This window comes from Euprymna scolopes, chromosome 6 (assembly GCF_053919585.1).
Source record: "Euprymna scolopes isolate OS-2025 chromosome 6, ASM5391958v1, whole genome shotgun sequence".
Taxonomy (NCBI): domain Eukaryota; kingdom Metazoa; phylum Mollusca; class Cephalopoda; order Sepiida; family Sepiolidae; genus Euprymna; species Euprymna scolopes.
The window spans coordinates 61,312,703-61,333,603 of NC_136487.1; the positions used below are offsets into that span (position 1 = coordinate 61,312,703).

A 20,901-nucleotide genomic window follows, 5' to 3' on the forward strand; every position below is an offset into this window, starting at 1 on the left:
CAGAAAAGATGCTGTGGAAAAATGTAAATTTTTTCCTTGTGCTTGACAATAAATTTGTGCTTTTTTCTATTTTTGTATTGGGAACGATATATTTAATTGAATGTTTGACATACTACATAAAGATTGTAAATGAGACGTGTATACATATGCATGTCTCATTTACAATCTTTATGTAGTATGTCAAACTATTAATGAAATGTCTTTATCCCTCACAACTTTAATTGTCTTTTATTTTCTGACATGCGTATTACTGCCAAAGGAATACATGGCTATTCTTAGCAACATTACAAATGCTTAGAGAATTAAATTACATTCTCTACTAACGTGTTGCTAATCTTGATAAAATATCAATTTTAAATATAATAATATAATATCTAATTTTAAAATTAGAAATTAAGATACTTGTTCAGAATTCAACCTAATTAAACAGACAAAATACAGAAAAATCTTTATGCTGTATGTAACTGTCACTGAACAAAAATGTCATATCCCAAAATCACATAAATAAATCAAGTAAGTTTTTTTTTTAACTTTAAAATCAAATTTTATGAGTGAGTGAGTGCTTATGTTTTCAATCCCCATTTTGTTTTAAAGACAACTCGATCAAAACTACTGAGATCAAATTCATTCTTGTAATGGATACAATTTACTATTAAAATCACTAATAATCGTAAAAATATTATTTTCTATATAAAGAAAAAATAAAAAAAATAATTGATTAATGTATGTGATTTTTGGAATAGGACACTTTCATTCCATGATGGGTACGGCACGTACATCATAAAGGTTTTTCTGTATTTTTATTATTTCTAGTTAGGTTGATGTCTGGACATCAACTGATATTAATTTTACTTCCTTTTTGTTGACACAAACAACGCTATGAACGCACCTAAATGTGTTCATACGACAGTTTTCCACTCTTTTACGCAATCCTCTGCAAGAATTTTCAAGCTGCATTGGTTGGTAAGTGGAAAGCAGACAAGGTAGTGCTGCATTATATGATCCTCTTCTCCATATTGCAGATCGTTGGGTCAATTTTGTCAACCCATCTAGTAATAACTGTTAAGTTGTCTCCCCTTGTCTTAAGATATAACGAGTTCTGTTCTTTGATAAGTTCTTGGAGTAATCTCCTTTACTTGTTGTTGTAGATTAATTGACTGAAAAACGAAAATGACGGTTTTGATAACGACCACGTGTCTGTGAAAAGAGTTATGTGAAGAGTAAATCAACAATAACAGCTTTTGATTGACTCATTCCACGTGGTTTAGTGCGCCCCCCCCCCCCCAGAAAGTAAGTTTTTAGAAGTGGGTATTTCCATATCAGTAGAAAGAGAGTAATTTTCTAGCTCTCCGCTCCACAACTACATTCTGATCTCTTCCTGAGATGCTATAAGGGACTGGACAAAGCTGAGAGAGCTTTTTTGGACTGCAGTCATCGGGCTGTTGGCTCACATCCTTGAAGGAGATGAAATTGATCACTACTCGGTTGGAAACTATCTGTTTTGCATCTGCAGATTTGGCATCTAATATGGTTTAAAAGGAAGAGATATAATCAACATAGTCTGTTCCACTAAAATACAATAATCATATTTTTTCTGGTGCTTGATGTCACAGCCATAATTGTCATCAAAAGTTCCCAACCAAAGGGGAGATAACTTTGAACAAAAAAAACTACTGCAATTTTTCAAGCAGTTATATTAAATCAATAAATGTTTAATGAATAAATAATCTAAAAAAAAAAAAAGAAAAAAAGAATTATTTTTATTTATACTTTTTATTACCAAATCTAGTCAGTGTAAATTTCAATTTCAAGTGTATAAGTACCTTATGAAAATCTCACTGATAAAAAATAAAAATTATATAATAATATTACACATTTTGAAAGTTTGGTACATATTTTGATGAACAAACTCTAAAACATCATATACAAATACATTTTTAAAATAAAATTAAAATAATTATTTATATTTACAGCACAATATCTTTTTTTTTTTTTTCTTGTGTCAATAATTTTGCAATATCGTATGAATAATTCTGCAATATCATACAAATAATTTGACAATATTGTAATAAAGTTTTGCAATATTGTACAAATATTTTTGCAAAAGTCTATATATACAGAAAGAAAGTGAAAAGACGGACATATTTGAATGATATTTTTATTATTTTAATTCATACAATTATATTGTATATTATGTTTTTTTTATATAACAGATTGTTATAACTTAGACATGAGAATATATTTGTTTGACTTATGTATATGGCGTAATATATTACAGGTAATAAGAATATGTTTACATAGCAAAGATACAAATGCAAATTTTATTTTTCAACCATTACTTAATAGTCTCTATTTTAAAAGCATAGAAGGATTTAAAAAAATTAACTTCTGTCAATGTTTTTTGTCGTTCCTTTTGAAAAGTAAAGGTAAAAAACTTTAACTGTCAGAGAACATCCATGATCTAAATTGTATCACAAAAAGTTATGTTTTATAATCAGTTAAAAATAGACAGCAAAAAAAAAAAAAAAAAAGAAGCGAATATAAGCACACATTCAAAGTTTATATCATTTAATTCTTATCGATAATTCCTCCTATATTAAAAGACAAAAATAAAAGAAAAATATGTATAATGTACATACCCATAACAAAATGAAAATATTATATTTTAAAAGTCACATATTTGATCAAGTAATTTAATTTTTAAGAAAATAAAATTTCATGAGTATCTGAGGAGTGACTGTTTCATCAACCATTTAAAAAAAAATTTCAAGAAACAAAAGGAGATGACTGAACAATAATTCATACTTACTAGATTTATTTTGTAATGCCTACAAATTTGCATTAATTACTTATAAATTATTTTCTTTATAAAAACAAAATTGCTTGATCAATTTAGGTGACTTTTGGAATATGATAATTTAGTTCCAAGTATGTACATCATGCAGATTTTTTGTTATTTTTTTAATTTTTTTTTTTTTTTAAGTAATTCTGGACAAGAACCAAATTTTTAAAAATATCTGACAAGACATATTAACCAAAGTAATACTATTCGGTGATTATTCAGTTTCACGTCAATATTAAAAATTAAAATTGCACAAGAACTTTATTACGTATGTACCTATTATGTAAAAAAACAAAAAACAAAACAACAAAAAAAAAAATAGTATAGAGACAGTATACCAAAATTTACACAAATTCATCTTCTATTGTTTTATTTATATAAAAAAAATCAAATCATCCTCATGCAAATTTTAGAAACCATTTTTAACAGCCGGAGTGGGGAAGTATTAACTCTTTCCTTACTTGAATTAAAGTTTGAATTAGGTTTCTTGACCTTAATAAGGCTGGAAATGGCCGACAAGATATTTCATCAATAAAATCCTATTTTTTTATTTTTTAAACAAAAATACTGGATGGATTTACGTAATTTTTGGTGTACTGTTTATTTTAAGCCTAACACTAGTTCGTGGTGTTTTCTTTCCATGAACAGTTTTAATATTTGGATGAAACTGGATAATTACCCAATATTTTTAGACATTTTCTAGAGACTTGTTAAATTTAAAGCATCAAAAAAAAATTGTTTCAAGGCCAAAACTATAAAGTTAACACATTTTATAAAGATATTTCATAGACAAATATATTTATAATTTGTTTCAGTTCTTATACTTATAGACAACTAGACCACTTGTGACCCGCCGAGTCAGTATTTATTATATATTATTAAATGTTTACTATTAAAAATCTAATGATGTTATCTTTTTTGCTTATCGCCATGCACATTTTTCACTTGTATATGAATGATTTAGATCGTGTGAGGAATGGTGAATAATGCAAATAAAAGGCAAATGACAAGAAGTGGTGAGAGGAACAGAATGATGTAAATAATTTGGAGAAAGAGAAAGAAAACTCGGACTTTTATCCAAAGTAAGAGTATTATGTGATTATTCAGTTTCATTTCAATATTAAAAAATTATAATTACCCTCAAACTGTACTGTTAGGACAATAACAAGACGATCAAAGGGAGTTAACTTCTTTTTTGTTTCAGGCAGTTATCTCCTCTCTTTTAACTCTGTTGTAAGATCTCATGTGAAGAGACGAGAACGGCATGATAAAGATGATAGCGGGCATAATTAAAGGAATGACTTTAGAATCCAGGTAAACTAAATATATTTCTTCTGGTAATTGTCTGTATTTTTTAGATGAGGTGTTTTCATTGATTGAGATTGTCGGACTGACTTCCTCATCTTGGTTGTTATTGTCACAACGTTTCGGCCGTTTTGCCCTCCGGCCTTCGTCAGGTGTTTTGTATCGAACTGAGGAACCGTTTGTTAGGAGTCTCGAACCCAACCCTTTATTATTATTACGGGGGTACCGTGTTTGGACTCCAGCTAGGCTTTGGGACATAGTTGCTGATTCTTTGTTTTGAATGTTACTTTTTCACTGCCTTCGTTCAGGATTGAACTCAGCACCTTTGGGTAACTGTAAACTTTGATACAACGTGACATATGGCCGAGTGGTCCTAGACATTGTATCAAAGTTTACAGTTACCCAAAGGTGCTGAGTTCAATCCTGAACGAAGGCAGTGAAAAAGTAACATTCAAAACAGAGAATCAGCAACTATGTCCCAAAGCCTAGATGGAGTCCAAACATAGTACCCCCGTAATAATAATAAAGGGTTGGGTTCGAGACTCCTAACAAACGGTTCCCCAGTTCGATACAAAACATCTGACGAAGACCGGAGGGCAAAACGGCCGAAACGTTGTGACAATAACAACCAAGATGAGGAAGTCAGTCCGACAATCTCAATCAATATTTCTTCTGTTTGAGATAGTTGTGACACACAAACTCAAGGAATATGGGACTGAGACTAATTCAATGTGTTGTCATCTTGTCTACATCAAGTCAACTGTGAGTAATCCTTATTTCTTCCACTATTTTGTCACTCATTTTGCTACACATATAAGGACACATATTCGTCTTTGGAAATAATCTTTTGCAAGACATTAATAGTTTTGATATGCCAACACTCGCCATTCATAATATGTACATACTTTTTAAAAAAACATTTTTTTTTTTTTTTTTTCGGAGTCTTTTGAGGTAAGGCTTCATAATTTGTGCATTCATTCTTTCTGTGAACTAATATCCTTATCTTCATAGTTGTTGCTGGTGAGCAATCCTACCCACGCAGACCAGAAGTTTAGTTGGCCAAAATGTGGTGAGACAACAACTATAGAAGGCAGTAATTACTGTGGATAAGTTATGAGACTCAGCATTTCTATCCCGTCACAGGTAATCACCTGAAGAAGGCCAGAGGATGAGTTGGCTGAAATATGGTGAAACAACATCTATGAAGATGACGATAATAGTCTACAAAAAGAATGAATGCATGTACATACCTATTATATTAAAAAAAAACAATGTACATCAAAATTTACACAAATTCAGCCGGTATTTTTTTTTTGTTTTAAAAAAATAAATACAAATCACCTCCCCCCCCCCATACAAAGTCGGAAGAATTTTATAAATCTTTGTAAATTCTAAAACATTTTCCTGAAATAGTATGTCATTATTTAAGAAGGCTGATAGCAATGCAGAAAAAATGGAATAGTGAAAGAGAGTATGAATAAAAACAATCAAAGATAGTATTTGGCTAACAAATCATCACAAAATCAATGTTTCTAAAAAATTTTCACATATAAAATCAGTAAATATGAAACTTATTTAAAATTTCCAAGTTTTTATGTAACTCTAGTGATTTTGTAATAAATTCCCCTCTTTTTCTTTTTCACTCTCCTCCTCCTCTCTTTACATCATTCGCTTCCTCTCACCACAACTCTTATCACTTACTGTTTATTTATTATTCACCTTTCCTCCCACCATCTAAAATATTCATGTACAGAAAAAAAAGGTGTGCATGATGACAAGCAATATAACAAGGTAGCATATAAATTATACACATTTTAATCACATGCTCATTCTTTTTAAATTCATTTTTACGAGTAACTTATAAAAAGATCTTTATGCAGAATACGGACTACGTTATTCTCTTTGGCATATTCTGGGCAATTTTTGTAAACTGCTGGTCGGTGTTGAGTGAAAACTTGATGTTTTTTGGTTTTTAACCACAAAATTCCCCCAATATCTAAGGTGCCAAATGAAAACTTTTTGTTTTGTTTTTCTCAAAATGCCATTCAATTTTTAAAGTGGTGAATAAAAACTTTGTGTTTTTAACAAAAATGGTGGCCAATGTTTAAAACGCTAGCAAACAGATAAAAATTAAGAAAAAAATATAATTATAATCAAAAACAGTCATTGTATGGCAATTTCAATGAAAAAAAAAAAAAAAAGAGTACCTATGCAATTTACAGACTGTGCTGAAATAAGAGCATTATTATTTAGAAAGCCATTCTTAACATTCTTTAGTGGTTTTTCTGTACTTTTACCTAACAATTTAATAAATAAAAAATACCATGAAAAAATTTAATGAACAAAAAATACCATGAAAAATTTAATAAACAAAAACTGTCAGCTGCTGCGATTTAACTAGCTAAGCATTTTGATTTGGCAAATTCTGGTAGTTTATGCAACCTAGTTAGGATAATATAGTCCGTATTTGGCATAAGTACCTAAAAATGTCACCGTTTTCATTTTCAATGCGTGCATCTTTCATTCTGTCTTGTGTATTATAAACAACTAAAAAGTTTATTTTAACAAATTACAAAGAACTTCTTTTCATTGGAGCCAAACAACTAGTGACTGTGGTTATTATGTCATTGTCATCACATTTGAGCTGTTAAGAAAATTTTTAGTTCGCGTTTGTGTTCCAGAGTTGTGAAAAAAAATTGTGACCGGATGTTTGATGAAAGCTTTCAAAGTTTGGCTACAAAAGCTAGAGCAAAAGCAAGAAGGACGTCCATTGTTGGAAGAGAAGCATTAAAAAGCCTTGCAATCAATCTGAGTGGGATGAGGTCACTCACCTTCAGTGCGAGGGTCGGATGATGCACTTGGAATCCTTCGTGGACGTGTACTTGGTGACTGAAACAGAAAACATAGATGCTCTTTATTGAATAAATAGAAAAAACAATTACGTAAAATTCAATGATGCTAAATAATAGATTAAATGAACAATGATACTTCCTGAGGATGTCTCTTTGTCCGTCCATTTCACTTTTTCTTGGGAACCATTGAGACCATCTGGCTGAAATTTTATATGAAGCTTTCTTATGAGGTGAAACAAACTAAGAATTATAGTATCTTTTTGATGCACAGATGGGGATTAATAGTATTTAATACAAAAATTAGCACAAATTTAGCCATATTCAATTATTTATTTAGCTTAAAGCACTCCTTCTAAATCAATGCGCTATAATTTTTTCCATGTTTTTAGCAAGCTAAAAAGTTTAGTACATATATATATATATATATATATATATATATATATATATATACAGAGGAATATTTTAATATATAAACCACATCGAATGTAAAGGAACAAAATTCTCACAAATTCACCCAAAAAATCAGTTTATTATTTGCATACAACTGTGTTGATTTACCACCAAGATATGTGTAATATTTAAAAAATATCAAGCATTTATTTATTCCTGGTGAAGCCATCCTCAGTATTCCTAAAAAGAGAAAACTGCCTTCTAAACAGGCAAACTTCTTTTTATTATGGCTCCTGAGGATTGCCTCATCATGAAAAATAAATGTTTGTTAGAAATGAACATCAAAGTCGTAGGACTTGAAATCTTTGAAGAAAAAAGAATAAAAAAGGTGAACAGTTTTCTATCATTTCTTTTCACTTTTCAATATGTCCATTTAAAAAATAAGTTAGTAGCTTATTTAGCAAAACATGTTATATTAGAAAAATGTCCGTGTGTCAAACAATTTAACATAGTTGACCAAAAAGTTTTCTAATAAAAAATGTTTGTTTTTTTAAATAAACCAACTCATTTCTAAATTGAACATACTGTAAAGAGAAAATAAAGGATAGAAAAGAAAATGCAGATGATGATCAAAAATGAGATCAGTATCATGATGATCAAAAATGAGATCAGTATCATGATGATCAAAAATGAGATCAGTATCATGATGATCAAAAATGAGATCAGTATCATGATGATCAAAAATGAGATCAGTATCATGATGATCAAAAATGAGATCAGTATCATGATAATCAAAAATGAGATCAATATCATGATGATCAATAATGAGATCAATATCATGATAATCAAAAATGAGGTCAGTATCATGACGATCAAAAATGAGGTCAGTATCATGACGATCAAAAATGAGATCAGTATCATGACGATCAAAAATGAGATCAGTATCATGACGATCAAAAATGAGATCAATATCATGACGATCAAAAATGAGATCAGTATCATGACGATCAAAAATGAGATCAGTATCATGACGATCAAAAATGAGATCAATATCATGATGATAAAAATGAGATCAATATCATGATGATCAATAATGAGATCAATATCATGATGATCAAAAATGAGATCAATATCATGATGATCAAAAATGAGATCAATATCATGATGATCAAAAATGAGATCAATATCATGATGATAAAAATGAGATCAATATCATGATGATAAAAATGAGATCAATATCATGACGATCAAAAATGAGATCAATATCATGACGATCAAAAATGAGATCAATATCATGACGATCAAAAATGAGATCAATATCATGACGATCAAAAATGAGATCAATATCATGACGATCAAAAATGAGATCAGTATCATGACGATCAAAAATGAGATCAGTATCATGACGATCAAAAATGAGATCAGTATCATGACGATCAAAAATGACATCAGTATCATGACGATCAAAAATGAGATCAATATCATGATGATCAATAATGAGATCAATATCATGAAGATCAAAAATGAGATCAATATCATGATGATCAAAAATGAGATCAGTATCATGATGATAAAAATGAGATCAATATCATGATGATAAAAATGAGATCAATATCATGATTATAAAAATGAGATCAATATCATGACGATCAAAAATGAGATCAATATCATGATAATCAATCAAAAATGAGATCAATATCATGATAATCAAAAATGAGATCAGTATCATAATGATAAAAAATGAGATCAATATCATGATGATCAAAAATGAGATCAGTATCATGACGATCAAAAATGAGATCAGTATCATGACGATCAAAAATTAGATCAGTATCATAATGGTCAAAAATGAGATCAGTATCATGACGATCAAAAATGAGATCAGTATCATGACGATCAAAAATGAGATCAGTATCATGATTATCAAAAATGAGATCAGTATCATGACGATCAAAAATGAGATCAGTATCATGACGATCAAAAATGAGATCAGTATCATGACGATCAAAAATGAGATCAGTATCATGACGATCAAAAATGAGATCAATATCATGACGATCAATAATGAGATCAATATCATGATGATCAAAAATGAGATCAGTATCATGACGATCAAAAATGAGATCAGTATCATGATGATCAAAAATGAGATCAATATCATGATGATCAAAAATGAGATCAATATCATGATGATCAAAAATGAGATCAGTATCATGATGATCAAAAATGAGATCAGTATCATGATGATCAAAAATGAGATCAGTATCATGATGATCAAAAATGCGATCAATATCTTGATGATCAAAAATGAGATCAGTATCATGATCAAAAATGAGATCAGTATCATGATGATCAAAAATGGGATCAGTATCATGATGATCAAAAATGAGATCAATATCATGATGATCAAAAATGAGATCAATATCATGATGATCAAAAATGAGATCAATATCATGATGATCAAAAATGAGATCAATATCATGATAATCAAAATGAGATCAATATCATGATGATCAATAATGAGATCAGTATCATGATGATCAAAAATGAGATCAATATCATGATAATCAAAATGAGATCAATATCATGATGATCAATAATGAGATCAATGTCATGATCAATAATTAGATATAAAAATGCGACTGGATGTTTAAAAAGAGAGAAACTTCCTCACCTGCGTACACATGAAATCCATACTTCCGTAATGCATTTTTTCGATTAAGCTGACAACATTCTGTTCCAATTTGTCCAAAGTTTTCAACTGCGCAGTGTCATTGTCATTGAAGGAACGCCGAAGTTGTTGCACAGATTCTTGAAGGACCTGAATTTCATCAACTTCTTCCTGTATAAGAAAAAAAAAAAGATTATTTTTTTAATAAAAATGCATTCACGTGATTAAATCATTTCACAAAAAAGGAGCTTTAACTTTTTACGGATAAAAAAAGAACTTGAAAATGTATTTACTTTTAGTTTTTGTATGCTTTTCTAATCAGATTTTTATGGCACAAAATGTAGAGAACATCAAGTATGTAATGAAACAAATTTACAGATCAAATGTATGTTACATAAAAGGATTATTTAAAAGAATTTGACTTTTAGATTATGTGTCCTATAACTGCCATCAGATTTATTTTTGAAAATATAACCTTTCCTTTCTTCTACTTCCTCACTTATAAATGTCTTCCACTCTCTTATCGTATGATGAATGTGATCAATGTGTACTTTTTTTATTTGTATTTAATATTTTGTATTTTTTTTTATTTGTATTTAATATTTTGTATTTTTTTTTATTTGTATTTAATATTTTTTAATTTGTATTTTATTTTTAAATTTGTATTTTTAATTGGTATTTCAATATTTAAAAAATTTGTATTTTATTTTTTAATTTGTATTTTAAATTTGAATTTTATTCCTTGAATTATCACAGTCATAAACATTCATTAGTAGTTTCAGTTCCATCATAAGCAAAATTTATACTTTATCAATCATTATAGTGTATACACTGATTCTAACGTTTCTCTAACAATTCAATGCCTTTTTTTTCTAGAATGATTTATCTTTGGTCTGACAATATGCCTCAGTTTTGACATCAGTTCTGCATTGAAATAAAATTTCTCTTCCTGGAGCTGCTGTTTGTGTCTTTTGATGTCTTTCACCTACTGCTGTTCACTCAGTTGGCTGCCAATTTGACTCTAAAGTGAAGTGGTGAACCCATGTTTCATCCATTGTCACATATTGATGCAGATGCTCCCTTTTTGTTGTGTTTGAACAGTTGCAAACAAAACACTGAATTGTAGAAACGCTGTTGGTTTAGATCAACTGTAAGCAAACGCGGTATCCATTTTAAACGCAGCTTTCTCATTGACAAATATTCATACAAAATGGTAAATACAATGTCGTCTGATATCCTCAACTCCCCTAATATCTCACACAACTTCAATTTACAATCGGTCAAAACAAGTTTATAGACTTTTATATTTTCTGAGAAAACTTCCAAATTTGGTTACCTAAGCGCTCAGTATCATTTGTGTAAAACCATGTTTAGAGTCATTATACCACTTTTAAAACTATTGTTTTTGACAAAGCAAAGTTCAAATGACACTTATCAAGCCATTGATTTACTTCCACAGTATTCCACTTCAATAACTGTAATTTGTAAACTAATAATCTCATTCGGTTCAAATTTTGACATGTGTCATTTGAAGATATATGCCAAGCCTAGTAGATATTTAGTAATGTATTACTAGCATATCTCTATCTATATATTATGTCTGTTTATATTTGTATGTATAGGATTTACACCTAAACTAATTGATCATTATGAATTTTGGAAAATAGCTGCTAGGCTTAAGGGGTTCAAATGTGAGATACATTTAGTTTAATTGCAAAGGGAGCAAATAGGAGGTTGAAACCCTTTGTGAAAATTCAGATACCTCCGATTTTTGTAAAATTTTAATAAGTATTAGACATTTATTAATAACTATTTTCCAAATTTCAAATTTTTTAAAAGTATTTTAAAAGAATGGCTCAATAAGAATTTCATTATGTTCGACTTGGAAATGATCTAGTTATAGTCAGCTGGAAAGCAGTCTTGTAGTATTGTATTTCACAGATGGGCAGCTCTAGGAAAAAAGCTTTGCTCATGGAATTTTTACTCAGTTTTAGGTACAAATAGAGAGTAACAAAAATTGTTGGCAGTGGTTGGTTTTGAAATTTCGGTTACAGTCAGCTAATGTACTTCCTAATGTTCCAGCATAGCGCAACCAAAAACAGTGACAAATCAGTTCCTTCGCTTTTTTCTCATATGACCATATATCGTCCCAGTGCATGTACTCTTTTTTTTTGTTATATTTTTCTAATAATTTTTTTTATTTTTAAATCACTGAAAAGTTCTTGCGGTTTTATTTTAATTAAAAATTATTGAAATTAGTCGTTTTTTAAAGAATTATTAAAAACACTTTTTAAAAAGAAATTATTGAAAACACTTTTTAAAAAGAAATTATTGAAAACACTTTTTAAAAAGAAATTATTGAAAACGCTTTTTAAATTTCAAATTAAATAAAATCTTTTATGTTTTTAATTTTGTTATTAAAAGTGCAAATATTGTGTTATTTTTATCCGTACAATTTTATAAATCTTTATTGTATACTTTTCGATAATATCCTTTTCTTATATTTTTAAATTCAATAAATAACTTCACACTAGAAATACTGAAGAGGAATAAAAGTAAAGAAACTGATTGTCTTTCTCACCGCTTCCAGTATCACTGTTCCAGAAGTTAGGAAGTATGTTAGCTGACTAACCAAAATTTCTTATTCAGAGAAGATAAAGAAAAAGAAAGCAAAATTAAATTGTAATTTTATTACAAGCATTTATTGACCACAACGTAAATGTCTTAAAGATTAAAAGTTAGTAAAAATACTTTTCAAAGAAAACTCACCCCATCAGCTGTTTTTTCAGTCTGAAATCAAAATTTAAATATATTTTAAATTTCTTGCAAAAATCACAAAATAAAGTTGATTTTTCATTAATTTTTAAATTAGATTAAACCAATTCCACACAATTAAATTTCTGGAATTTGGCAACAATTCTTGATTTTATCTTATTTCAGTTAATTAAAAAAAATGATGATTATGATGAAATAATTGTGTCCAGTTTTTGGTTGTTTTGTTTTATGGCATATCAACCTTTTTTTGGTTATTTTATGCTGAATTTAATAAATTTGGTAAAAGTTTTTATGCTTAAAGTTCTTTATATCCTCAAATATTTATTTATAGTGTTTGATTTGGTTCGACTATTTTATAGAAAAGAAATGTTTTCATTTTAGGGTTTGCAGAACATGAGGGGAACAAAAAAACAATAAAATTACTGTTTGGTGCATTTTAGGAGAAGAAGCCAATATATTCAGACAAGCTGATCTGACAGCACTAGTATGCATGTATGGAGTATGGAACATCAAGTGTGTTCAAGGGAAATTTCAGAAAATATGAAGATTTTAATGGCAGACAACACCCGATGCAGAGGTTTGTTCCATGTTTCTACAATTCTGAGCATGAAAAAATATTTCCAAAATTCATGGGCACTGTGCTGCTTTCTGGCTTTGTAAGCATGTGCACATTTTTTTTTTTTTTTCACAAGGTGGTCACCACTTATCAAGGCCCGGAAGCCACTTAGGGATAAGGGTTATTGTAAGTACAGTACGTTAGTGTGGAGATTTAATAAAGTGTCTACTTAAGGGGGCAGTTCATCAGGAATTTGTTTATGTTGGACTTGAAGACATCCAGGTTGTAGTCAGGTGGGAAGCAGGCAGACGGAACAGAGTTCCACAGGCGTGCAATTCTAAGAAAGAAGCTTTGTTCATGGAATCTATGTTTTGATTTAGGCATAGATAAAGAGTGGGGAAAGTTTTTGACAGTGGATTCAGCTAGACGGGTGTTTTTCATAAAAGATTGGAGTTCAGATGAGCACCTGCCATGGAAATAACGATAAAACAAAGATAGGCTTGCAACATTTCTTCTGTGGGAGAGAGGTTGCAGGGAAAAGAAAAAGGCATCCCCCACTAAGCCACGAAGTCTATTTTGTATTCTGTCAAGGCAGGATAGGCTGTTTTTAGCAGCTCCTGCCCAGATATGTCAGCAGTATTCCATCCTTGGATGTACTTGGCTTTTATATAGATAGAGAATTGCATCAGTAGTGAGATATCTTCTGGAGCGGTAGAAGGATCCCACCATCTTTCCAGCGACCAGGAGTGAAGGTCAAGCCCAGAAGCTTGTCAAAACATGGGGCTTCTCCTAGACGAGAGCCATCCATTTCAATTGATGCCAGATGGGGATCAGAGCATTAATGATGTAAAGATAGGAGTTTGGTTTTAGATGCATTAAAGGTAACCAGCCACGTCTTCCCCCACTGAACCACTCGTTCGAGATTTGGATTAGTTGGACTAGTGTTCTTCTCACAATGTTTTGGCCAATGTAGCCTCTGACCTTCTTCAGATGTATCTTGTCAAACTTGGAAATCTTTCTTGTTGAATATGAGAATTTACATAGAGTTTCAAAATGAACCATTTATTTAATCCATGAGAGTAGCATGTTCTTGTTCCGTCAGTCATGACCAGGTAAAGTCATGAGTAATTTGCAATTGTTTTCTTAGTATCGCCCGCACTGAGGATTGAACTTCCAACCTCCAGAAGAGTATCACTTAGAAGTGAATTTTATTTAGTACTTTATCTGCTATATTGGAGGTCTTTACAGATTCCTGAGTTCGACAAAAACATTCCCGAGTTCGACAAGATACACCTGAAGAAGGTCAGAGGTTACATTGTCCAAAATGTTGTAAGAATAACACTCAAAATGAGAACAATAGTTTGAATAATCCAAATAATATGAATTCTCAATCTAAAATATTTATAATATGCGTTAGACATAAAAAAGTGAGATAGTTAATATAGTTGGACATAAAAAAGGTGAGTTAATATAGTGCTTAAAAATAAAAAGCATTTTACAAGTATAAATCAAAATTGTAAACTAAATATTTATTTTTTATGTATTTAAATGATATTGGAAAGTGACTCGTGAAGTGTATATAGAAAAGAAAGATGTAATAGTGATGATATGGAAGTAGTTCAAGACTTCAGTATTTCTGAGCATAGAAAAATGTTTGCAGAAGTCATGGGAGTTTTCTTTGTCCATATATATTTGCATAGAATTTCAAAAGGAACCAATTATTTAATCCATGAGGGTATACACACCATGGACATCAAAAATAGTGTTAGAAATGTTGTTCATTGCTGGAAATCTTCTTTATTCTTCATTAGTTGGGTGACCCAATGTTGCCTAGGATTGAATGATGATCAACGAAGGTTTCACACTCCCATATTTTTATTAACATCGAAATCGTCCATTTTTCAATCAAATCGATTGATTGCCTGCTCTAGTTGGGGATCCATCGTGGTACACTAGGAGGAGGCTCACATGCCTCTCGTTGTGACTTACATCACAATACATTGTAATCTACATTGCACTGTAGAAAACCTACTGTTGATTTTATAAAATTATTTTTTATACAGGGTGACCCAAAAAAAAACAAAAGCTAAATGGAGGCCATCTAGAACATATGCTGTAGAACGGAGAAAAAAGGCCAAATACTCTAGTGTTTTGATGTGATGTTTTGAATATAATAAACTAGTTATGACCAAAGTTTCATTTAATTCGGACAAAACACTAAGAAACGGGGCCTAATTAGAGTTGGGGCCCGTTTTTTGGATCACCCTGTATATAATAGCCTGAATTAAAGTTTAAAATGCAAAATTCAAGTATAATACTTCAATTGTGCTCTAAAGATCTCTAGCTATGGTATAGCTGGAAATGTCTTCTCAATTATTAAATCATTTCTTTCTGATAGGTTCATAAGAGTAGTAGTTGAGGGGCAAAAATCAGAAGCCCACAGTATTAATGCCGGTGTCCCTCAGGGGTCCATCCTGGGCCCAACTCTTTTCCTGATCTACATTAATGATCTTCCAAATCACATCCTTACATCATTTGTACACATTTATGCTGACGACACTACCATTTATGGTAGCACATCTAAGACAGTAAACGACCAAGTTCTCTCCAATTCTCTCTCCTCTGATCTTGAGCATGTAGTACAATGGGGAAAGGAGTGGCTGGTTACTTTTAATGCATCTAAAACCAAGCTTCTCTCTTTACATCATCAACATTCTGATCCCCATCTGGCATCAATTGAAATGAATGGCTCTCGTCTTCAGGAGGCCTCAAGTTTTGACAAGCTTCTGGGCTTGACCATTACTCTTGATCTTAAATGGAACACGTACATCAAATCTGTTGCCAAGGCCGCTGGAAAAATGGTGGAATCCTTCTATCGATCCAGTAGATATCTCACTGCTGATGCAATTCTCTATCTATATAAGAGCCAGGTACGTCCAAGGATGGAATACTGTTGCCACATCTGGGCAGGAACTGCTAGAAAGGACTTGTCCTGCCTTGATAGAGTTCAAAATAGACTTCGTAGCCTCGTAGGAGATGTCCTTTTCTCTTCCTTGCAACCTCTATCTCACAGAAGAGATGTTGCGAGTTTGTCTCTGATGTATCGTTATTTTCATGGAAAGTGTTCGACTGAGCTTCAATCTATGGTCCCCCCTCGCCAAACTTTCACAAGAAACACTCGTCTAGCTGTAAACACTATCAATAATTCCCCTCACTCTTTATCTGTGCCTAAACCTAAACGTAGATTCTATGAACAAAGCTTTTTTATTAGAACTGCACGCCTGTGGAATTGTCTTCCGTTTTCCTGCTTTCCGGCTGACTACAATATGGTTGTGTTCAAGTCTAACGTAAATAAGTTCTTGATGAGCCGTTCCATATAAGTTATCAAATTTACCAAATTTTCATTACTAATGATTACTATATGGTCCAATTTCTATTGTACACTCTTTAACCCTTATCCTTGAGTGGCCTCTTGGCCTTGATAATGTTGATACCTATGAAAAAAAAAAAAAAAGAAAAAGTCCAATGTGAACAAGTTCTAATTGAATCGTCCCCCTAAGTAATCCAAGTTACAAAATTCCCACTGTTTACTATGCTAAAATCACAATGACTAATGTATACCTATTAACCCTTATCCTCGAGTGGCCTCTGGGCCTGTATAAGTGGTGACACCCATGTAAAAAAAACCAAAAAAAAACCCAGAAACATTCATTTTAAATGCACCCCTGTGATATCAAAGAACTTACTATTGGTTTTATATGCATAGGCTTATTGCTTGTGCAGTGATAATGACTTGAATTTAAGTTTGAAATGAAAAAGTCAAGTATCATCGTTCAATTGTGCTTTAAACAGAAGCATTCATTTCGAATATGCCCATGTCATATCAAAGAACCTACTGTTGATTATATATGTCGAGCCTTTCGACTTGTGTAGAAATAAGACAAATGCACAAATGCACATGTGATGTTAGGCTGTATAAGGTGTTAACTTTGGTCAAAATCGCCTGTTCTTTCTTTCATCAGATTATTTCAATTTTTGATTATCGATACTTATCAAAGACGTTCTGATACAAAACCTATCTAAGAACACTGCCAGGAACATAAAGTACATTTGTGTGAAATTTCATGAAAGTCAGTCCAGCCGTTTTCGAGTCCATAGAGAATGAACTCATGCACATTCACACACAGACAAAGTTTGTTTTATAAAATAGTAGAGATGTTTCCTATTTTTAAAATTATATATATAAATATATATATATATATATATATATATATATATATATATATATATATAAAACAAAATAAGCAAACACAAAACAAAAAAGGATGACACTTACCTCTGCCCTCCGCATGGCTTGTAGTCTTTGAAGACATCGGACTTGGAACCACCGATTACGGCCTAATGGATCTTTCTCTTGCAACAATTCTGGATTCAATTCAAATTGTAGATTTTCAATTTCTTTATCCTTCTTTGAGATTTCTTTCTGAAATGGGACAAAAAAAATACTCTTAAGATTTTATTCATCTTGCAATTAACCTCATAACTTGTCACACACCTTAACATAAAAAAAGAAAGAACAAAGAAATTAAAATCTCTGATGTCAAATGCAATTGATATCTTCTTTCAATATTTTTATTTTCAATATTTGTCCGTCTGTGGAACGTAATACCATGTGTCTACTTCCCAACTGACTATAACAGGTCTTGATAAGAGGTGACTTCCAAAGTAAAAAAAAAAAAAGAAAAAAAGTTGAACACACATAATCAGTAGTCAACAAACATTTTTCATCTGGACATCTTTTTATGTTTCTCGTTCAATTTTATGAAATGAGAAAATTGGGATGGGTAAATCTTGTGTTGATATACACAGACGTATGATCGTCTGATAAACTAACAATCTTATCAAGACATCAATCGTTGAGAGATCTTCATATCAACAAAGAAGCATGTCTACGAACCTTTTGTCCAGTTGATCTTGCGAGACATGGCCAATGAGGATGATTCAAGTCGGAAGCTTTTGACAATGACTGCTTGTGTTGTACACTCTTACTGTCAGATGTGTACATACATTATACACACGGGTGTATTCTCTGCTGTAACTTAGGTTATTGTCAATATTCTTACTGTTAAACTCGGCTGTTGATAGAAAATTTTGTGGATACTGCTTCATTTTAAAAGTTTTATTTAAGCATGACAAAGACAGAAAAATTAAACAAGTGCGAGAGAAGTGAAGGGAAGTCGATAATATATAAAAGATAAGCCAACTTTCAGCTACCTGTATCCCCACCTGCCAACGCTGGCCAGAACGATGATGTCTTACGTTTGTTCAGGCCGACTGTAAGCAGACTAAGAGCAGAAACTGCTGATAGTGACATGATATCTCAACTTCTGCGTTTATGTTCCCTCACACATTTAAGGTGCTCTCCAATTGGACACCCATTTTGTTATCTAACACTTCTCCCACATTTTGCATTGCTGGCAGATTGACAGTGTTTCATCTGCTATTCTCTGCTAATACCTTGATATAGAATCTTCTAAAAAAACTGACACCCTTACAGCAACAACAATAATAATAATAATAATAATAATAATAATAATAATAATAATAATAATAATAATAATACCCAAACAAATATGATGATGAATACTTTTTTTTTTTTTGCTTGCATTCAAACTCAAAATCTTTACAAACCTTCAATTCAGTTAACTGGTTATCTTTATCAGCCAATTTCTTGAGCATCATTCCCTGCAAAAGCAAAAGAGAAAGATTTAAAAAAAAAATAAAGTAAAAATCTTTTGATGTATATTTTGATGGATATCAAAATAAGAAAGTTATCTCCCCTTCACAAAAGAAATTATCTACCCTTGATTTTGAAACATAAAATGAGAAGTGTTCAAAAGAATAAAATGTTCAAAAGAATAAAAGTGTGCATGTATGTTTTATCTTTATTCTTTTAAAAAACGTAAAGTTTACAAAAAATTTTTATATATTTTTTAATTTATGCTAATGCATAATGTTTATTTTCTGATGAAAAGTGTTTATCTTTGAAAATCAATGAATTAAGGATTTTTCCTTATTATAATTCCTTGTTTACATTTTTTGATGGATTAATAAATAGTATAATTTATTCAATTTTTATTTTAATCATCAGCTTTTGCTTATATATATATATGGGGGAGTTAAAAGTATAAGATCGATTCTTTAAGAGGAGACTTATCAGGATAATACAAAACTCAACAAATTGCTTTGGAGCTTTTATCGAGTATACATAAAATAAGAAAATGACAATACAAAATATATAATAATGTATATAGATTTATTTGTTTATTCAATAAGGATGATATATCAATTAGAAGTATAGGATTAGTAAAACTCTTTATACCATTTCAAAGGCTAATGACGTTGCATCCCTATTATATTATTTAGCATCTTCTCTCCTCTTCTATCCACTTCATCTTCTCTCCTCTTCTATCCACTTCATCTTCTCTCCTCTTCTGAGGAGAGAAGATGCTAAATAATATAATAGGGATGCAACGTCTAGTGATAGCTACATTAAGAGCAACATAATTGTGCAGTGAGAGATAAGATATTGAAACTGTTTGGGAAGGGAATGGGAGGACTAAAGTGATCTCTGTGCTATAGGAGGTATATAGCTTTTATTACATAATGAAGGTAGGTGTATAACACATATGCCATGGTGGGTTTAATATATGTGTACATATGCGCATCTAAACTCTCAGGAAGAATATAGAATAAATATGTGATTGAAATCATGTGCATTAATGAGCTACAACTATGGAAGGGGTTTACTTGAAATAGGGGACTTAGGTCCGTATATATTGGTAGAGGTATCGGAATTACAATTAAGTATAAATTATTACAAATAATTAATATAATAAAAAAATAAATGTAAGTGGATAGATTATAAAGAATGGAATATAAAAATTATAAAGAAATAAGATGGAGGATAAACAAATCATAGAATAAAGGGATGAAAAATACAAAGGAGTATCGGATTAAAAGTTCTCAAGTAGCAAAGGAGTAGAGATGTTATCCAAAGTTCTTAGCTCCTTGTTCAATGCAAAGTAGTGTCGAAATACCTTTTTAAATTATTAATAAACAGAAACTCCACTGTGAGAATTGCAGTCTCAATCCAGTTGAAACAGTGATTCAGGGTAGCATGTGGTGGTTGCTGATGGAAATTTTAAAATCTTTTTGAATATTAAAACCGGAATGAGGAATATGATGAATGGATATTACCGCTCTTTTTCAACAGAAAGTGATTTGAATTGGCAATTAAATACCATAGTATAAAGAGTCTTACTTATCCTACACCCCTAACTGACATATCATCCATATTAAATAAACGAATAAATCTATATGCATTAGGATATATTTTTATATATAAAATATAGCAGTTTTATTAGAAAAAAACACACTTTCTTTTTTGGCAAAGATGAATAACAAAGGTAAGAAAGATATTTTTTAATAACATGAATAAGTTAACAAA

At 30.9% G+C, this 20,901-nt stretch overlaps 1 protein-coding gene across 14 annotated transcripts in view; it reads right to left on the reverse strand.

Moving 5' to 3' along the window:
- The window catches only part of LOC145277655 (dixin-like), a 326,945-nt gene that overhangs the window by 44,578 nt on the left and 261,466 nt on the right, over positions 1–20,901 (reverse strand). For all 14 annotated transcript variants that reach the window (XM_080129265.1, XM_080129264.1, XM_080129262.1 and 11 more), the window contains 5 exons: positions 19,083–19,136; positions 17,728–17,874; positions 12,830–12,850; positions 10,064–10,231; positions 6,979–7,036 (listed from right to left, as the gene is read on the reverse strand). In XM_080129265.1, the coding sequence (XP_079985391.1) occupies positions 6,979–7,036; positions 10,064–10,231; positions 12,830–12,850; positions 17,728–17,874; positions 19,083–19,136 (448 nt within the window). The remainder of the gene's footprint in view (positions 1–6,978; positions 7,037–10,063; positions 10,232–12,829; positions 12,851–17,727; positions 17,875–19,082; positions 19,137–20,901) is intronic.